Below are 21,137 nucleotides of genomic sequence, written 5' to 3' on the forward strand. Positions count from 1 at the left end.
TAAATAGTCAAACCCCTTGCTTGGGCAGGCCTCTCCCTTATATAGCCTATTGCCAGTTGCAATATTCTCTTTGCCCATGTGTCATACCGATGGTCATAAGTGATGTTGCACCCATCCACTCGTTGATGTGCTATTGGCCGCCTTGCTTTAAACACCAGTAAATGTCACCACCCTTAACACCACACCCCAAAATATGTAAGTCTTATGTGGGCCAATTATGTTTAAGCATAGCAAGGTATACTAAACTCAAGTGAAATATTTGTAACCAAGAATTAGTGGATGTAGACACAATCATTTTCATACACATATTTATACAAACCTAGTAATCAAATATAAATCAGAGTAGATCTATGTCCACCATATCATTCATAGAAAGCTTTAGTGGACTTACTTGAATGATAGTGTTCCAAATAACAGAAAATGTAGCTATTCACATGCTTTTGAATGTTTGTAATACAATCTCATTGTATTGGCACACATGTCTACCTAGTTCTTCAAAATTTGAAGGTTTTTTTGGGAAAATTTTAAGATTCATTTTACATTAAACCTAGTTCTTATGCTGGATTAAATTAGGGCAGTTACACATAGCGCTGGACGATTGAGGCTTTGTGCAACCTGTGCAACATGGCCTTGGATGGCTAGGGACTTGTTCCCAAGCTCTTCCCCCTTCTCATTCGTGGGGTTCAATTCTTGTTAGGCAAAGATTCTCCTTTTCGCAATGAAAGTATTGTCTCGTTGTAGGTTGGGTATGCCTCGATTTTTAGAATATCCACGGATTGCGAAAATCGGGACGATTAATGTTGAAGCACCTTGCTCGATGATGAACACTATTTTTTTGTGAACCATGACTTAGTACAATATCTTTTTTGTGAATTGTCCGTCTGCCACTTGGTGTGTAACTGGCCTTAGACCAATGGCAGTTCAAAACCTTCAAGCGTGGTAGCCCATAGGAGCGTTCCTTTCTGGTCTAAGACAAAAGTTGATGGATGTTAGCCAAGTATAGGTTGACAATTTTGACATCCGAATCCTTCTTCTTTTCGATCACTCTCAGTTTCTCGGCTTCCTCCTCGCGACCGTCCTGATGCACCCACAGGAAGGCCATGGGCACACCTGAGTTCCCCGATCTGGGCAAGCATTGCTCTGTCGACGACTGCAACCTTCTCGATTTTCTTCCCTTCACCTGTGACGTCTGTAAGCAGGTATCTCATTGCTTTTCCTTTGCTTTCAATCTCAATAAACGCAGAACAGTCGGTTTGACTAATTACCAAGAGCAAACAGGGCCGTCCTGGCGGCTTAGCAGATCAGAGATGCTAATTTCTGGTCTCTGACCTTCATCAGACAGGAGGAAACAGAGCTATTTTTTGCAGCTTAGCAGATGAAGAGAGCTATATATATATATATATATATATTTTTGGGTAATAAAAAATGTGGCTAATTATATTACTCAGACGAAATTTCCAATGAAGTACATGTGCTCAACATCTAGCTGGAGCTGTCTCAAAATTACAGAACAATCATATATTCAAGCCTCTCAAGGCAGTATGGAGGTATGGGGGAAAGAAGCCATGGAGGAGGATTATATTGCCACCTGGGACTGCCCGCCTCCATCATGAAAAACAGGCCGCGGGTACCCTAGGTGAGCATGAACTGCTGTTAGAGCTCCTGACAGGCCCAGAACTCACCTTGTAGCTGGTCCCAATGGCTGCAAAGCGATGAAGAGATGCTACATATTGGTCTCTGAGCTTCATCAGACAGTGTTGTGAGAGGTTTAGGTTTAGTTTTGAGAGGATTTTGTGGAAACTTATAGGCAATATTGAATTGTTAAGCTCCATCTTATCTGCTTCAGTCTTTGGGCACACTGGAGTGTTAGAATTTAATTTAGATTGTTTCAGTCTTCAGATATACACTGATTACAGATTTCAGTTTAGGTGCTTCCATCTTCAGACATTCGCCCATCCCTTGGGATGTTAAGAGACATTATCATTTTGAATATTAGTTTGGGTGTTCTTCTAGATAAAATTGCTCCCACCATTCAAAAGGGAATCTTAAGACCCAAGTACTCTATCACTTAGATAGTGACTGGGATGGGAGCAATCTCCTAAAGTAATGCAGTTATGAACTGCTCTAAAATGGGTAATTTCTCAAAGTGCAGAGATTTTGTAATCTTTTGTAGAAGAAGGAAAAGTAGTTGGGATTAGAAAGATTGTTTTTAGCTTTCTTGAGAGCTGATCTACTCAGTTTTGTCTAGTATGCTTGGCTTGGTCTTTAAATCATGCATTTGTTCTTTTGACAATGAATGGAGTGGCTATATGTACCAATGCACCTCTTCTCAAGAATGTAAGAATGCAACAAACTTGCTTTTACCTACACATGCAAACACCTTGTTTGGGAAACCCTAGGTGACAAACCCCGAACCTTCCATGCGAGTGTCGGGCAGCGACGCTTAGATTCGTTTCTTGATGGACTGCTAAAAAATGCTTGGACAGCCGATAGGCGGGCACGTTACACTTGTGCTCACATGAGGGGACACTTTGGTAGTCTGGCCAAAGGTGGGGAATCCATGCTCATATATGTTCAAATGCATCTTTGATAGCATGGTCTTGTATGCTACTACAAGACATTGTTGATAGATATTGAGAGCTGCTATGCTTCTTCTTTATTTTCAAGTACTGGTACAATTGACATTGACATCAGATTCTCTCTGAGACATCTTGGTGGTGGGTTGCCACTCCCTACCTAGATATCCATGGTTCTTTTTTGGTGGTTATTGTTGTATGGACTTTGATGGGTTTATATCATTGTATCATTATATTGTACCGGATCACCCATGATTTGAGAGAGGATGTTGTAAAAAATAATAGGTATGCTTTGATATCATGTCCAAATAAGTGACTGTGCAGAGATAGTAGAATGTGCGGGGAGTAACATAGAGTGGGTACGGCAAACACTAAAGAGGAGAAACTTAGAAATAAGAAAAACATGGTGATGATGTACTAAATCATACTATGAGAAGAAAAGTTAATATAACGGAGACGAAGCTCAAGAGATAACTGCATTGTCTTGTTTGAATTAGGCGGCAGGACCCATGGGAAATCTGCACAGTGAAGGGAGCAAAATGTAGTCCTCTGGGCAGAGGGCTTTCAAAGTAATCACTGGAAGGTGAAAGATAGCTGTTGAGGAAGCGGACTATAGTCCTCTGATGCCATCGGAGATGTGGAAGATGATCACTAACTATTGAGGGAGCGAACCACAGTCCTCGGATGTCGGGGAGTGACCTGAGTACCAAAGGGCAAATCCTAGTGTCGGAGCTGTCAAATGCAGGGAGAGTAGCCCAGATGCTGACGCCAGGTGGATAATGATGACGTCAGATGATGGAGAATGAGCTAGGTTGCAAAAACGTAGGTCTCAACAGCCTCTATGGTAGATGAATGATGCCGGGTGATGGAGGAGAAGCTAGGCTGCCAAAACACAAGTCCTAGTAGCCCCTATGATAGACGAGTGACATTGGGTGATGGAGGAGAAGCAAGGCTGCAAAAACATAGGTCCTAGCAGTTCTTGTGATAGGCGAATAATGAAATCACTGATGCTTGTTGATATATATTGTTGCCAGAGGCTAGGATGCTAACGCCAAGCTGGAGATGTTGACGTCAGGCAAGGAGAAGATCTCCACATTGAAAAATGCAGGTGAAGGTAGAGCTTGACGGAAAAGGGTGCTGAAGCCAAGCAGATGATGGTGACGCCAGGTGGAAGATGCTCCAAATGCAAAGCTTGGTGCTGGAACAAGGCGCTTAAAGCAAAAGAGGAAGGGTGAAGGTAGCCATGAGCCACCAACCGTAGTGTTCTCTTGAAGGGGTGTGAGAGCAATGGAAGGGGCCGATGAGAGAAGTTAAGGGTGTCTCATGAAAAAGCGTCCAAAATGTGGACACAGTCCTTTTTGGGGTGTCAGTGCGAACCCCTAAATGAAGTGTGCAAATTGAAGAAGTGGTGTTTTAACACCCTCTCTCAGGCCGAAAAATGGATGAAAAAAGAGGAACAAAGAGAGATACGATGAAGAAGAAGAGGATCCCAGAGATCCAAGATTTCCACTTGAAAGATAATGTGTTGTAAGGAACAGTAGATGGGATGAACTATAGAACCAGACTTCACCTCGGGAGAGAAGCCACTAGGTCTGTAACTCCATGTTGGAAGGAATTCGAAGGCCTCGTTACCAAGTCGCAGTTGAACCTCCAAGGCCTCGACCTAGGTGGTCTTTGAAGATCGTGGGTATTAGGAGGAGAAATGATTGCTTGAGGATAGCCATCCCAAAAGAGTAAATGGTGGGTGACGAACTTCATGATGAGGAGGTGCCCTGCGCTCCCCTCCCCCTTGAGGATGGAGGTGTAGGGGCCCCCTTTGAAGCCAAAGAAGTAGAAGCCCCCTTTGAGGGCAATGAGAGTACATCCCCCTCTAAAGCCTCCTCTACGAGAGGGAATCTAAAAACTCATGGATTACAGACTTCGAATCATTTGATGACAAAGAAAGTGTTGCTAGTCGTGTTGAAGAAGGTATTTGGGAGGTCAAATGCCCAGAGGTGGCCTCTCGAATGCGAGTAGTCGAGGGTGGGGAAAGGTGAGTCTCATACAGAGCCAAGGGCGAGTAGCAATTATTGTCTCTTAGTGGAGCGAATTGCTTAGTCAAAGTAATGGAAGGTGTCAAACAATCACCGTCTTTCAAAGAAGCGAATTGCCAAGGGGACGGTATCCAACAATCATTGTCTCTTGGGGGAGCAGATTGCAGAACTATGGGTTGTCGAGGTGGCATTCCTAAAACCCTAGAAAAAGTAGAAGCAACCTTCGTAGCGCATTGCGACGATTGTGAGGAGGCCGTAGTACCGGTCAATTCGCCTATGGCTCGAAAGGACTTAGTGCGCATTGGATGTGTCTTATTGCCTTGAGCATAAAAATTTGAAAGCCGGTGCATAATAAACTTTGTGGCCCAAAAGGGAGAGGTGACACGAGCATCTGGGGGTAGATGCACATACTTCAATGGGCTAGGGAGCAAAGGTCCATGTCGGCAAGCAATGGTGTGAGTTCCGGTGATGCCAGAAGAGAACCTAGTGATTTGTCCATCTGCTTGTGAAGAAGTCATAGCACCGGAGTGTGAACTTGTAAAAGGGTGGATGGGTGGGAGAGGAAGAGAAGGGTATCTCTATCTCTTGATAATGCAACAGAAATGAAGGGGGAAATCAGTAGATGATACCAAACCCACAACTTGTCTGTGCCTTCTTTGGTGAATAGGATCTTTAGCTCTCTGAGCTTGTGGGCTCTAATACCATGTCAAAAATAACAGGTATACTCTGATACCATGTCAAAATAAGTGACAATGCGGAGAGAGTAGGGTCTGCGAGAAGTAACACAGAGTGTGTATGGCAAATATTAAGAGAGGAGAAATTCAGAAACACAAGAAAAACACGGTGATGATGCATTGAATCATGCTATGAGAAGAAAAGCTGAAACAGAGGAGCTGAAGCTTAAAAGATAACTGCATTGTCAACTTTGAATTAGGCGGTAGCACTTGTGGGAAATTTGCACAGTGAAGGGAGCGAAATGTTGTCCTTTGATGCCATCAGAGATGTGGAAGATGATTACGAGCTATCGAGGGAGCAAACCGCAGTCCTCCGATGCTGGGAAGTGACATGGCCAACAAAACGCAAATTCTAGAATGTTGGAGCTGTCAAATGCAGGGAAAGCATCCTAGATGGTGACGCCAGGTGGATAATGATGATGCCAGATGATGGAAAATGAGCTAAGTTGAAAAAACGCAGGTCCTAGCAGTCTATGACAAATGAGTGACGTCAGGTGATGGAGGAGAAGCGAAGCTGCAAAAACGCAGGTCCTAGTAGCCCCTATGATAGACGAGTGACACCAGGTGATGGAGGAAAATGAGGCTACAAAAACGCAGGTCCCAATAGTCCTTGTAATAGATGAGTAATGAAATCATTGACGCTTGGTGATGTAGACTGTTGCCAAAGGCTAGGATGCTGACACCAAGTTGGAGATGTTGACACCATGCAAGGAGAAGATTTCCACACTGAAAAACGTAGGTGAAGGTGGAGCCTGATGGAAGAGGGTGGTGACACCAAGTAGATGATGGTGACGCCAAGTGGAAGATGCTTCAAATGCAAAGCTTGGTGGTGAACTAGGGCGCCTGAAGTAGAAGAGGAAGGGTGAAGGCAGCTACGAGCCACGAACCGCAATGTCCTCCTGCAGGGATGTGAGGGTAGTGGAAGGGGTTGATGAGAGAAGTAAAGGGTGTCTGATGACGAAGGAAGAGGGGTGAAGAATGAATGAAGAGAGTGGTGGGGTGGTGAAGAATGAATGAAGTGACTACCTATTTATAGGCATAAGTTGTCTAGGGTAGTGTGCCACTGCGTGGGTGCCCATTGAAAAAGTGACCAAAATGTGGACACTGGCCTTTTTTGGGGTTGTCAGTGTGAAACCCTAAATGAAGTGTGAATTGAAGAAGTGATTTCTCAACAAGGGTGTCATGGGGAAGTGAGATTTTGAGATGCTTTAATCTTGCCGATAACATTTGATTAACTTATTAAGCACAATGTGATGCACATGGCAGTTATTTCATAGTAATAGGCCAAGGACCCTAAGGATGCAGTGGGTGTCAAAGGCAAAAGTTATGATAAGTTATGCCAACTGGGTTTTGGTGGTTAGTTGGTGTCAATTTTAACCCTAGGACAGTTGTTTGGCCAATAAATGTCAGTGGTGACACTAGGGACTAGCATTAATTGATTAATTAATACCAGTCTAAGGGTCAACAAAAATTGGGAACCACTCCAGGTTGCAAATGGCCTAGCCAATTTAGTTATGGATACTCACATTTAATTTTGGGCAGGGTTAGAAGGGCTGAAATTAAATTTCAAGATTATTTAAATTTGAAAATTAATTAAATGATAGGATAATACTGAAAATGGATTTAGAAGACTGCCACTTGGCAAAAATGCCCATGTAAGCTGAGAAAACGTTTTTGGGGACTAGGTCTTAGCCATTGAGTCAGTTTAAAGCTTGGGAGAGAGAGAGAGGGAGCTGTTGGTCCATTAATTGATCAAAGAACAGCAATTTGCTGTTGAAGACAGCCATTTGCTGTTGAAGACAGCCATTTGGGGGCTACAACAAGCAGGGGACAATAGGGAGACACTTTCAGGGGTTGGCAACATCATTGCTAATTAGGTGACAATATTTTGAAGGTGCCTCTGGTAGTAGATGACTGCATTAAATGCAGGCTGGGACAGGCAGCAGGTAGCAAAGGGATCTTTGCTGTAAACTCTAAATCTCTGCAGAAATTATGGTTTAGCAGCCGCCTTAGGACCCGTGCCAACACAAGAAGGCATCGTACATTGAAATTAGCACCTGAAATCCACGGAATAGATAGGAATTTCAGATGTGAGGCCATCCATTGTGAATTGGGGCAACATTTGACCAGTTGGTGGTTCCATTTGTGCAAGTCTTAGGTGAAAATCAAGGGGCAATTGGCCCAAGTTGCTTGCTGATTGTTTGTACAGCAAGAGGCTTTTGGGATTAGCAAAGGAGATTGTGGAATCCCAACTTGTACTCATTCCATCAACAATTAAAGTTGAAAGGGGCGTTAGTTTTGGGGTCAAACTATTGTCCAAGATTGATAAGGTCATGTGTGCGTTTCAGTTTATGCTCATTTTTTAATTGCTGTAATTAAGTGCTTGATCAAGTTTTACCACCTTTTCCAAGAAGGAAGGCTGGTTTCAGGGTGTTAGCAGATATGTTAGTTCATGTGAGAGGCCGTGCATGCTAGAGAGGGCTAGGCACATTCTAGATATTTTAGGCATTTTATATTTGTCATTTTTATGGCGTTTTAGGCATTTATTACTGGCCAACCTAACATCATTTATGGCTTAGATTTGGCATATATATTCTGGCAACTCCCTCCTCCAAATTGTGTCATTCACTTGCTATAGGTTCTGGTGGAGAGGGGGAGTCGGTGTTGGTGCCTTGAAATGTTAATGTTTAGTGTCAGGGAGAGAGGAACACCGTGGTGTCAAAGAGAGAGAAAGATAGGCATGCCAATGGTAGGCAGCGATTTCGTGTCACCTAATTTGGTGGGAAGGGGTCCTAGCCCCCTAGTTGTTTTGTAAATGCGAGTAGTTCCTCTATTTGTCTTGTAAATAAGACTGTATTTGGCTTGCACAACCTTTTAACGGTCCCTCACACTAATAATGGCCAATTGATTATGGCTTTATTTGACAATTGATGCAATTGATGCAAAAACTACATCACCATACGACATCAGCTAACCTTGAGTATCGAGTCCCTTATTGAAGGGCATAAGTATAAATCATCGGGATTAGTTGATGCCACGGCTTGATCTTTCAATGAACAGTACAACTAGCCCTTAGACTTCCAAATTGATGAGCCTTGTGTTAGCAGAGTATTTGTCAGCTCATGTGTGAGTCTGAGCTTGATCTGGGCTGGGCATTTTTTATTAGGTATTTTAGGTATTTTTCTGGTGTGGCATTTTATGCCAGTGGAGCATTTTATGCACCAGTCGGCTAGCTTTAATGCTGTCCGACCAGCATTATTGCTCCCCACTTTTTCAGCCTATTTATACTCAGTGGCTCCTCCTCAGTCAGTCACTTCATCTTCACCATCTGCAGACTCTGTGGAGAGAGGAGCCAGTGCCAGTGCCCACGCAGCCAGTGACTCACTGTTGTATGCGACTGTCTCGTGTTCAGATATATGGATTCCATTTCCCGTGCATACATCTGAGTTCTCATCTGTATCGTGTTCTTTTCTTTTCTCTTTTTTGTCTTGTGTTTCAGCAGTTTATTTCAGCACATGTTTATGCTTCCACCGCTGCTCCACTTCTGACATGGTATCAGTTTTCAGGATGTGTGTTTCTGCTGTGTTTTCTTGCTGATTTCAGGACTGTTTTTTACCCCTGCTGATCCGACGATTGTTGTCGCAGCTAGGCGACCTGTTTTAGGGCTGTTTTTAGCCTGCGTTTTTTGCAGTCTTGCCATCGCCTGCTGCCTCCGCACCCTCTGCTGCCTACGCACCCTCTGCTGCCTGCGTTTTTCATCTGCAGCTGCTGGCGACAGTTTACTACCTGTTTTCTCCAGTTTACAGCCTGCGTTTTGCTGATTCAGCATCTCTCGTGGCTGGGTGGCCGTTCCTTCAGGCCGTTTTCTCTGTTTTTGGCAGTTTTTGACTGATTTTTTGACTTTCTGCCGCAGATTTTGTCTTCTATTGATCAGATTTTGGGTTTTATTGCATGTGAACTCTCATTTTCTGCAGTCTATGCTTGTGTTTTGGCTGTGTTTCCTCTCTAAATTCCATCTCTTCTCTACTTCTCTTCTTATCCTCTCCATATGGCTCCTCCGTGCACTTCCACTGATGATAAGTTACATGGACCTGATTATCTCACATGGAGTGCTGTCATGAAAGCTTGGTTTGTGCACCTCGTCGGGACGGTCCTCTACAAGCTCCCCCCGGAGTTTGATGGAGTGGCCAATGCTTTGCGGGCACAGACATCATCGACTCCTGTCAGTTTTACACATATGACCTCGATGCTTCTTGAGCATGAGACATCCTTGAGATTACAGGGGCGGCTTCCAGCACATTATGGAGGCGAGGCTTATGTAGCTTCAGAGAGGGGTGACGGGAAGAAGAAGTTGAAGGCCCAGTGTTACCATTGTGGCAAGAAGGGACATTTGCGGAAGGACTGCAAGAAGTTAGCGGCTTCCAGGAAGGAGCAGAAGACGAAGCGGGATGTTGACTCTACCGATGAGTCCTCTCCTTCATCAGACTCCGACTCCGATCCTCCGACCAAGGTGAAGTCCAAGGCGCGGAAGGGATCCTCTTCTTCGGATCGCGGGAAGGGCTTGGTGGCCCCTTCCTCGGCTGCTTTCTAGTGGTGGTGATGAGGTCATCCCTCACGACTCTCTTGAGCCAGAGAGGGAGTGTGAGCGGGTGTTCAGATGGGGCAGCCGCGCCTCATCTATATTTTTATACAGGTGCACAGGTTCCAGAGAGGGACGTCCCTGACGCATCGACTTCAGTCTGGTGGAATCAAATCCTGGAGCTGGGATTGACATCCAGGTTCATGATGAGCTGGTTATCTGACAGAGAGCGGGAGGCTTTCGTCTGGAGCTCACATGAGGGGACACTTTGGCGGTCTGGCCAAAGGTGAGGACTCCATGGTCACATATGTTCAGAGGCATTTTTGACAGGATGGTCTTGTATGCTACTGCGAGACATTGGTGATGGACACAGAGACATGCTATGATCTTCTCTATTTTCAGGTGTTTGGTACGATCGACATCGACATCAGGTTCTCTCCGAGGCACCTTGGTGGTGGCTTGATCACCCACTGCTTGGGTATCCATGGTTCTACTTGGTAGTTCTCTGTTGTATAGTTTATGATCCCTTTTCATTGTACTATTGTATTGTATCAGATCACTCATGATCTGAGAGAGGGTGTTAGCAGAGTATTTGTCAGCTCATGTGTGAGTCTGAGCTTGATCTGGGCTGGGCATTTTTTATTAGGTATTTTAGGTATTTTTCTGGTGTGGCATTTTATGCCAGTGGAGCATTTTATGCACCAGTCAGCCAGCTTTAATGCTGTCCGACCAGCATTATTGCTCCCCACTTTTTCAGCCTATTTATACTCAGTGGCTCCTCCTCAGTCAGTCACTTCATCTTCACCATCTGCAGACTCTGTGGAGAGAGGAGCCAGTGCCAGTGCCCACGCAGCCAGTGACTCACTGTTGTATGCGACTGTCTCGTGTTCAGATATATGGATTCCATTTCCCATGCATACATCTGAGTTCTCATCTATATCGTGTTCTTTTCTTTTCTCTTTTTTGTGTTGTGTTTCAGCAGTTTATTTCAGCACATGTTTATGCTTCCACCGCTGCTCCACTTCTGACACCTTGACCATTTGGATGTTATTTTTGGCATGCCATGGCTTTTTGATAGATCTTGCTCCCTCTTTGTAGATTATAAATCTCATGTAATCTCTTTTGAGTTTGATGGTCAGTTTTATGTCGTCAAGGGCTGTCCACATTCTAGGATCACTGAATCTAATGTGAATGTGATATTTCCTTTGGAATTTGACACGTTTTTTCTGATCTAGATATTGTTATACATATATATTTTTATTAAAAAAGTCCAATCATCGACGTCGCAATATAGTTCTCTTTCTTTTAATAATAGTGTTGATGATAATTCCGATGGTAATAAGTCTTTGGATCGGTTAATACATGAACTTGCTTGGGGATTCTACCCTCCATACCTAAGAGATGCAAGCATGGAGAGCTTTTGTGGGCCTAGATGATAGGAGGGTAGAGTTCTCCTTGTGTGCCACAATTGCTTTTTGGTCAGAAAAGGAGGGCGTTATTTCAAGTGCACTAGTTGCACGCCTCAAGGGGCTAGATACCCCTCTCACTAGCACCATATGTGAGATAAACGCATATCTATGAGGTGTGGATTGTCACAATCTTGAGTGAGTGGATGGTGGTTTTTGTGCACATCATTGTATCCCTTTTATGACACCAGAAAAATGTCCCCCTAGGATCCAACCTATACACAAGACATGACATAAGTTGTACCCATGTCAAACAACATGAAAAGAAGGGACATCAGATTCACCTTCTAGCCATAGAGCCAAGCAGACTCACCCTTGAGCTTGGGAGCTGACAACATATATGGCAATGATTATGTTCCAAGAGCTGGTGTTCCATACCACTAGCCCACATTGTCCCAATGTGCAGATGTTGGTCTCCGAGCCAAGAGTCCAAGAGTAGTAATCACACAATGATGTGCACAATAGGGTCTCGAGTCGTATAAACAGGACTTTGTTGCTCTAATCCTAAAGTGTCCCTAGTGCGCACTGTCACTTTATGACAACTCAACAGTGAGTGGGCTGTGTGGGCATTGGCACCGGTTTTCTCTCTCCAACAAGACCTACATATAGTATGTGCTAAATGGATGAGTGAGCCATTAGTCCTATAAATAGGACAAAAGCATGAATTGCTAGAAATAAAGGGCCAATAAAATAAAGTTGGTCTGCATAAATTTGCTAGTTGTCTATTTGTGTTTTAAGGTTTGCGTTTATTGCATTATTGTTTTGATAATTGTAAATGTGAAACGTTCCTATTATTTTTGGCTCTCTCACTTGATTGAATCTCGGAGAAAACTCTTATTGTTTAGTCATGTGCATCCTCATCGACCTAGACAAAAAAATGATTTAGACCAAGGCGTTGGCTGTTAGATTGGCTTGGTAAGAGTTTGTTGCAAAGTAAATTTAGCAAGAAGCACGGTTAGGTTTGAGGAAAGCCCAACTTTCTGTTAAGAGTTATCTCTTGCCATGTCAACACTGCCATGTGGCTACAGTCGGACAGTCCAAAATGCAGCTGACTTGCCTATTTTTGGCATTTTCTCCGGCATTCTTTTCAGCCTTTTTAAGGCTGAGTTTCTAGCAGACTTACACACTTGTATTTGACAGATTTCAGCCTGCTGGTGATGGAGACAACACTCGGGGCTGGTGGAGATCGAGGTCCTCAAGGCGGAGACATGCAAATATTCTCTCTGCACCCGTGTATAATTTTGCATCCTTATACAACATTCTTCATTGCAGATTTTCTGCGTTTCACTGTCTCTTTCTCTCTCTCTCTCTTCTCTCTTCGTTCACTCTATGTCACAGTCATTCACTTCTGCATTGCTTCACTCTGACATGGTATCAGAACATTGAAGGACTGACCTAGGGTGGATCTAACTGAAGAGGAGTTTTCAGCGCGACACAAGTCTGCGTTTTCAGCATTCAAGTGCGAGCACATGGGTTCGCATCAGAACAAGGCTGAGGCCAGCATAGGCGTGTGAGAAAAGAGAAGGTTTGCTGAAGCTGCTGCTGTTAGAGAAGGAAGAAGGCTGTGTTATTGGCCTTCAAGTGCAGATTTTATCTTTTCATCGCCTCCGGTTGCTGAAGAAGGTTCGGGACACGGAGACAAGAGCCCTAGCAGGTTGAGTTTTCACAGTCAGAGGGGGTTTCTTTTGCGTTTGTGCATGCATTGCAGGAAGATATCTACAAAGACTGACGTGGAGTTCTATGCAATCATGGACCAGAAGGTGCCTGTCTTACCAGCCTTTCCATTAGATCAAAAGCTTGATGGTGACAATTACCACATATGGCGTGTGATGATGTTGGCTGCATTGGAGTCTTATGATTTGGCGGAGCTTGTGATGGAGGAGATCAACCGGCCCTTGGTGAGAGATGAGTCCAAACTCTCTTCCAGTGCTTGTACAGAGTTGACCAAAGCCCAGTCTCATTGGGACAGATTGAATGCTAGGATTCGTTCTTTTCTTTTTCTGCCTTGTACAACAGCCGTGATAGCCCATATAGAGCACTTGACGGTGGCTCGGGAGATATGACTGGAACTTGACCAGATGTACAACCGGGTGATCCTTATGAAGAGGGTTTCTTTGGAGGTATAGATGTGGACCTCGTCCGTAAATAAGTCTTCTTTGCTTCGGGAACACATCAACAAGCTTCAGCAGCTTTAGATACAGGTTCAAAATGCGGGGAAGCCCATTTCTTCCGAAGACATGGCGATCACTTTATTGCCCTAGTTGCTGCCACGATTCAATACTTATTCCGCTCTTATTGCTTTAGGGTGGGAGTCGACTCTTCGTTGGGAAGAGTTAGTTCCTATGGTCTTGGACCAAGAGGAACAATTAAAGGGACAGAATGCTTTCAAATCGGAGGCATTGATTGGTCAAGCCTCTCAGAAGAAGGGGAAGGACCAAAAGAAGAAGAAGGAGGACAACAAATCCAAGGACAAAGAGTAAGAATCGACATGCCATATTTGTGGTAAGACTGGCCATTGGAAGAAGGATTGCCTTGACAAGGACAAGAAGGACATCAAGAAGAAGGACATGGAGGATTTTGGAGCGGTGGTTGCACCCTCATCAGCTGCTTTTCTACACTTACCGGTTATTGAGGACTCTACACCAAAGACTTCTAATGCTGCGATGATAGCTCCTCAGGCTCGAGAGTGGATTGTGGACAGTGGTGCCTCACAGCACGACTCCTTCGACAGTAGGTGTTGCCCATTTGCGACCATTGCGTGGGTAGATTCGCATAGGAGGCAACTCTTTTGTGTCTATCGCTGCACGGGGTGAGATGTAGTTGATTCCAGATGGATGTGGTGGTATCCACACTTTTGAGGTGTTGCATGTGCCAGGTTTAGGGTATCATTTGCTTGTGGTTCTCTTGGTCTCTTGGTGGAGTTTGATAGTGATGCTGTTCGAGTTTTTAATCGTGGATCGAGGAAGGTTCTCTCTTCAGGGTATGAGGAGAATGACATCTACAAATTGAAGTCTTCTTTTGCTCTTACCTCTCTTCTTCTTACCTCTCAAACGCAGTCCAACGTATGGTATGCTCGGTTTGGCCACCTGAACTATGAGCATCTTCGAAAGGCTTCGCGAGGATCGCTTGTTCAAGGTTTGTCGGACATAGTGGTGAGCCAGCATCCATGTGTCTCCTGCATTCGTGGGAAGTAGCATAGGGATGCGATTCTCAACAAAGCTTCGAGGCGGTCTACTTCACCTATGGAGCTTGTATCTACGAATCTTTATGGCTCGATGAGGAATGAGTCCTTAAAAGGGGAGCTTGTACTTCATATTGATTGTAGATGACTAGAGTAGGATGACATGGGCCTACTTCTTGACATAGAAGTCGGAGGCTTTCTCCCACTTCAAGGATTGGCTTCTCTTCGGACTGGCCGGAGATTGAAGACCTTGTGATCAGACAAGGGTGGTGAATTTGTTTCTAATGAGTTTGCTCGTTTTTGTGCAGATAAAGGCATTCACTAGGAGTTTGCTAATACCAACACTCCTCAAGAGAATGGCATTTTGGAGTGGAAGAACCGAAGTGTGATCGAGATGGCACGCACCATGATGGAGTATCGACTGACACCTTAGTTTCTGTGGGCCGAGGCAATGGCTACAGTATTCCACATCCTAAATCGATCCACCACTTCGGCCGTTGATAGGATGCCACATTTTGAGGCTTACTTTGGGACTAAGCTTGATGTCTCTTATTTTAGGATCTTTGGGTGTGATGCCTATGTGCACATCTCGAAGACGCAGCGTGACAAATTTGAGGCGGCTTCTTGACGACAGGTCTTTGTTGGCTACAGCTCCTAGTCCCAAGGCTATCGCTTGTATGATCCTGTTAAGTGGGATGTCTACACAAGCTGAGATGTGCAGTTCGTGGAAGTTTCGGCCACAAAGGGGGGTGAGGAGCACCCTGTACTTGGAGATCCAGGGGAAAGTTGGGCTCCTGAGACAGTTCTTTTGGAGCCAGAGCCTCTTGATGGAGATTCTCTTCCATCGCCCACCCTCGTGGAGATCTTACCGGTAGATGTACTTGAGTCTTCAGTAGATGGAGAGTGCCGAGGAGAGATCCAACCTCCTCCTTGGGCCCGTGACACCCTCCGAGATTCAAGGATCAAGGGGGTCCTTGAGAAGTGGGAACTGCAGGATGGACCACGGAGGTCACGATGCCACTAGGCACATACTACAGAGCTTGTTTGCTCTAACTATTATTTGATGTCCCGTGTTATGCAGGATAGAGAGCCTACATGAGTGAAAGAGGCTTTACAGTCTGATCATTGGTGGAAGGCAATGGAAGACAAGTTGGAGGCTATTGAGCGGAATGGCACTTGGTTCCTTGTGCCTCGTCCCTCTCTTAAGAAGGTGATTGGTGTCAAATGGATCTTCAAGACCAAGTACCATAGTGATGGCTCTTTGGACAAGCACAAGGCTTGCCTTGTTGCTAAAGGTTTTGCATAGTGCCCAGGTGTCGACTTCCATGATACTTTTGCCCCTACAGGTCGCATGGCAACTATTTGTATTGTTCTTGCCTTGGCTGGTCATAGGAGATGGCCTGTTTTTCAGCTGGATGTGAAGTTGGCCTTCTTGAATGGTGATTTGAAGGAGGAGATCTATGTAGAGCAGCCTCATGGTTTTGGTTTTTCAGATGGGGAGGTTTACAAGTTAAAGAAGGCCTTGTATGGCCTGAAGTAGGCTCCGCGTGCTTGGAATGAGAAGATTGATTTGTTTCTCCAAGCTAAGTTGGGATATCGGATTTCTAGGGCCGATTTGCAGCTTTATGTGCACACTTCTGAGGGAGGTTGTGTGTTATTTGTTTTGTATGTTGATGACTTGATTATCGCAGGTGCTCATACCCAGAAGGTCGAAGAGACGAAGGCAGCCCTACACTAGTAGTTCGAGATGACGGATTTAGAATTTCTACGTTTCTTTTTGGGCCATGAGATTTATGAGTCTCAGAGGGGGATTTTCATCTCTCAGTAGAGATATGTACAGGAGCTCTTGGTGACTTTTGAGATGGAGGATAGTCAGTTTATTTCTACTCCTATGGATCCGAACTGGAAGGCCACTTCACACACAGATTCTCCTTTGGCAGATGCTACTTGCTACCTTAGCTGATTGGCTCATTGATTTGGCTTCTCAACACGCGGGCTGATCTATTTTTGTTGTAGGTCTCTTGGCTGGGTTCATGAGTGTGCCTTAGTAGGTGCATTGGCAGGTTGCTCAGAGGATACTACGGTATCCGAGGGGGACCGGTGACTTAGGGATTCATTATCCAGCAAGTACAGGTGCTTTTGATCTTGTTCTTGCAGGTTGGAGTGATTCAGATTGGGCTGGTGATGTGGATCAAAGGCGGTCTACTACAGGTTATTATTTTACCTTGGGTTTTGGTGCTATCTCTTGGAGTAGCAAGAAGCAGCCCACGATAGCCTTGTCTTCGACTAAGGTAGAGTATCGGGCTGCGTCTTCTACCACGTGAGGCTGTGTGGCTTCGGCAGTTGTTGGAGAAGCTTGGCTATTCCCAAACTCGTCCTACTATCTTGCTGTGCGACAATGAGAGTTGCATTGCCTTGGCATGGAATTCCGTATTGCATGCCCGGACGAAGCACATAGAGATCCAATATCACTTTATCAGGGAGAAGCTTCTGGATGCAACTATTGATGTGGAGTATTGTAAGATTGAAGACAGTCTTGTAGATTTGTTTACGAAGGCACTTCCCTAGGCTTTCCTTCATCGACATTCTAGATCCCTACATCTGTTGCCTTGTCCAGGATGTGAGAGGGGGTATTAAGAGTCATCTCCTGCCATGTCAGCACTGCCACGTGGCTGCAGTTGGACAGTCAGTTGGCTGCATTAATGCAGCCGACCTGCCTATTTTTGGCATTTTCTCCGGCATTCTTTTCAGCCGACCTGCCTATTTTTGGCATTTTATCCGGCATTCTTTTCAGCCTTTTAAGGCTGAGTTTCCAATAGACTTACACACTTGTATCTGACAGATTTCAGCTTGCTGGTGACGGAGACAGCACTCGGGGCTGATGGAGATCGAGGTCCTCAAGGTGGAGTCATACGCAGATAGTCTCTCTGAATCCGTGTATAATTCTGCATCCCTTATACAGTATTCTTCACTACAGATTTCTGTGTTTCACTGCCTCTTTCTCTCTCTCTCTCTCTCCTCTCTCCATTCACTCTTTGTCACGGTCATTTGCTTCCTCATTGCTTCACTTTGACACTTTCAAGTTGTAGTGATTCCTAGGGGGTCAAGAGCTTTTTCCCTTCCACCATAGCTGCCAGCCCTTTCTGGATACCTAGGAGTTACAAATTGATTTGGACAAGGTCGGAGGACAAAATATGGCAACATACTCCAGCTTTGTTAATTGTAGGGATTTTTGAACAAGTGTACTGCTGCGAATGAAGTTTAGTAAAAGATGATGGAAAATAAGAGATGGGTTACAAGGAAAGCTAGCAAATCGTAGACAGGCGAGGATGCTCTTGTTAAATGGTGGGACAAATTGCTTCAAGCCTGGAGAGTAAAATTTCCTTATCAGGTTGAAGTATTTATTTGGAGGGTTCTTATAGATGGTCTCTCTATGTATGGGTGATATTTTATGTCATAGTAATATTAGCCATGGCTATTTTTTCCTGTACCATGTATTATGAGACTTCATGCTTATGCAGTTACTAGATAGGTGTGAGAAATTGTTTCAGAAGTGTGGACGACAGTGACACATTCAGTATAGCACCAGTATGAGGCTTTTGGGAAAAATGTATTCCACCAACTTGCTGCTGCAGCATTCCTATTTGTTTATTCTTAGCAATGCAGCCGACTTTTTAAGCTTTGGGCATTCATGGTCATATTGGTTAGGTTTGGGGTTGTCCCTCAAGAGCTGGCTACCCATGTAAGGAAATTTTCTGTTCGACTCCAATTACCTGCACGATATTTATTGTTTTTCACAGTTGCATTATTTCTCATCTTAAGCAGATGGGTGACTTTTTCAACTAGTTTAGGCTTTTTATGTGCCTTCAAGTAGGTCAGATGGTCATTTGTACATCTCTTTAAACTAGTCAATAATTTTGTTTTGGTTAGACTTAATGCAGTTTTTGTGAGCTAATAAGGGTTTTGTTCACAGACGTTCTGCCTGGAACATCGGTCATACAGCAAACACAATTGTCCTAATGCAGCAGACAAGGATGTTACTGTATTGGTGTGCCCACTTTGTGCAAAGGCAGTCCGACTGGTTGGTAATGAAGATCCTAATGCCACTTGGGATCGTCATGTGAGGACTGACTGTGATCCTAGCAACTATGCCAAAGTTCACAACAAGCCTCGATGTCCTGTACCTGGCTGCCGGGAAAATCTTACATATTCCAACAAATTTGTGTGCAAGGACTGTAAACAGGAGGTTTGTTTAAAGCACCGTTTTGGTCCAGATCACGATTGCAAGGGTCCAGCCAAAGTGGCTAATAGAAGCACATGGTTTGGAGGTCCATTTGTGCAGTCTTACAAAGCAAAGTCGCCTGCTAGAACTGGACAAAGCTCAAATACAACTGCAGAAGCAGTCAGAACAGGTTGGAACTCAGCAACAACAGTTCTCCGAGCGTCTGCAGAAGCTGGCATGTCGAAGTTCAATAATTTTGCAACAAGCATGCTGAATGCCGTTGGAGGGGCATCAGATCAACAAACACAGCCCAATTATGTGTCCAATAGAAGTAAACCACATGTGGTGGAATCAAAAGAGTTATGCCCTCAGTGTGGGGCAAAGTTTTCTACAGTTGCTCTCTTAATACAACATGTGGAAAAAGTTCACGGCACAAGAAAGCCAGGCTCCAATCAAGTGATGGTTGATTTGTGCCCAAAGTGTGGTAGAGGGTTTGAAGATCCAATCTCCTTGGTGAACCATGTTGAAAGAGATCATGGTGGTACATCTGTAGACCGTTGATCCTTAACTAACATTTTTTATGTGTGGAATCGGCTTTTTCACAAATCTGTTTGCTATCAAGATTCTTTCAAGGATTGTAAGTGAAAAACGGAAGGCAATGCCTTCTCTAGTGTATCAATTTGGCTGTGAATTAGCAGCCTTTCAGGATTTCGTAAACTGCCCAGAGTTGCTTGATATCAAGTAAACAAACAACAATTGTTTTTATTCAAACATTCTTTGAATTAGAAATGGGAGATGCATTCAAAATGAGATGCAGCTGAACACATTAGCAAGAGCTTTTAAAGATGATCAGCTTTTGGTTTGTTTTATTCTGTTCTGTTCTGTGTGAGGACTGAATCTTGTGTGACAGTAACATGCTGGGATCTGCTTTTGCAGTTTGTTTCTTCACCCTTAAGTGTGATCAAAATGATGAGGGTACTGGCTCCCCCTTTTACAAGAGACTTCATCACTTTAAGCTACCAATTTAGCCAATTTTTAAATCTATGTCTAGTAACTGAACGGGGATCCCTTAATAGCTTTCTTTTGGACTTGCAAATTCCAAGGAATGGGTAAAGTATGAGCCATGTGGTTGATTATCCATAGCCCTAGTAGTAACATGTCCTGCTAAGCAATACTAGCAGTTGGAACCTCACATGCTTAAATAGATTGTCATGTGTTTTTGTATGGAGTCTAGCACTAGAGTGTAAAGCTTTCTTAACTGTACAATATAGCAGCCAATTTACTAGCATCTAAGGAAGCCCATTCTATTTTTTTTCAACAGCAAATTTCCCTTCTTTTTGCTTACTTTTTTGCAATGCATGCATCAATGACATGCTGTAATGGGAAAAGAAGGGCATGTTATAGTTCATAGCATAGAGCTCAGTGGATATTGTTCAACATAGAGCTCACAGATTGATTGCAACTTGGAAACAATTAAATGACATCAAAACATATGTATTATGGATATTGAATCTCCAAAGCATTACTTATGGTCATGCAAGGTAGCATAGTTGGTGTGAAGGGGAGTTTGCTGACTACTCCCTTCAGTTGTGCCTATCTTGGGGTGCATTTCATGGGGGGCCTTATATTGGTGGTCGATTAGCTAGGGCTTTCACTTACTATACGAGCTAGAGATACATGATATGATTCTCATCATATTGAGGTGGGCTTGTGCCATTGTAGGTTTCAACCATTGGGTATTGAAACCTATAACGTTATGAGTATCTAAGGATGCCCATTCTATTCAACTACACAATATAATGGCCAATTTACTAACATCTAAGGAAGCCCATTCTATATTTTTTTGAGAGCAAAATATCTTTCGTTTTACTTGCTTTTCTCCCTTGTATGTATTAACCCCATGTTGCTATGGAAAAAAAAGGGCATGTTATAGTTTATAGCATATAGTTCACCTAATTATGAAGTGCATATAGTTCAACACAAAGCCTAGAAATTGATTGCAACTTGGAAGCAATTGAGTGACAAACAACATGTTTTATAGGTGTTGAATCTCCAAAGCATTGCCTATGGTCATGTAGGGTAGCATAGCATGTGTGAAGAGGAGTTTGCACTACCTTGAATTGTGCCTAGCTTAGGTGCATTTCATGGGAAGCCTTTGGTTGAAAGTCAGTTAACTAAGGTTGCAACTTATTTTTTGAGATAGATGCATGATATGATTCTCATAATTGAGATGGGCTCATGCCATGGTAGGTTTGGAGACTTTGCCCAATTGCCAGGTATTGGAGCCCATGACATGACTATTAGAGATTTGGAAGATCATAGGGAGCCTCACATGTGGCATATAAG

General features: G+C 44.0%; 1 protein-coding gene across 1 annotated transcript; it reads left to right on the forward strand.

Moving 5' to 3' along the window:
* The first annotated feature begins 946 nt into the window (after nucleotides 1-946).
* Nucleotides 947-19,601, forward strand: LOC148011317 (zinc finger AN1 and C2H2 domain-containing stress-associated protein 13-like). The gene is made up of 2 exons (XM_087670482.1): nucleotides 947-1,199; nucleotides 18,543-19,601. The coding sequence occupies exons 1-2, from the start codon at nucleotides 1,101-1,103 to the stop codon at nucleotides 19,350-19,352; spliced, it is 909 nt and encodes a 302-aa protein (XP_087526608.1). The 5' UTR covers nucleotides 947-1,100; the 3' UTR covers nucleotides 19,353-19,601.
* Nucleotides 19,602-21,137: the final 1,536 nt, after the last annotated feature.

This window comes from Lygodium microphyllum, chromosome 28 (genome assembly GCF_053477565.2).
Source record: "Lygodium microphyllum isolate KBCC chromosome 28, Lygodium_microphyllum_v1.1.10, whole genome shotgun sequence".
In the NCBI taxonomy this organism is placed as follows: Eukaryota; Viridiplantae; Streptophyta; class Polypodiopsida; order Schizaeales; family Lygodiaceae; genus Lygodium; species Lygodium microphyllum.

Excerpts from the sequence above, each read along its gene's own strand:
- LOC148011317 (XM_087670482.1), top strand. The coding sequence starts at position 1,101 with ATGGGCACACCTGAGTTCCCCGATCTGGGCAAGCATTGCTCTGTCGAC. Across the intron at positions 1,200-18,542 it reads CCTGTGACGTCTGTAAGCAG|ACGTTCTGCCTGGAACATCG; the intron begins GTATCTCATTGC and ends TTTTGTTCACAG.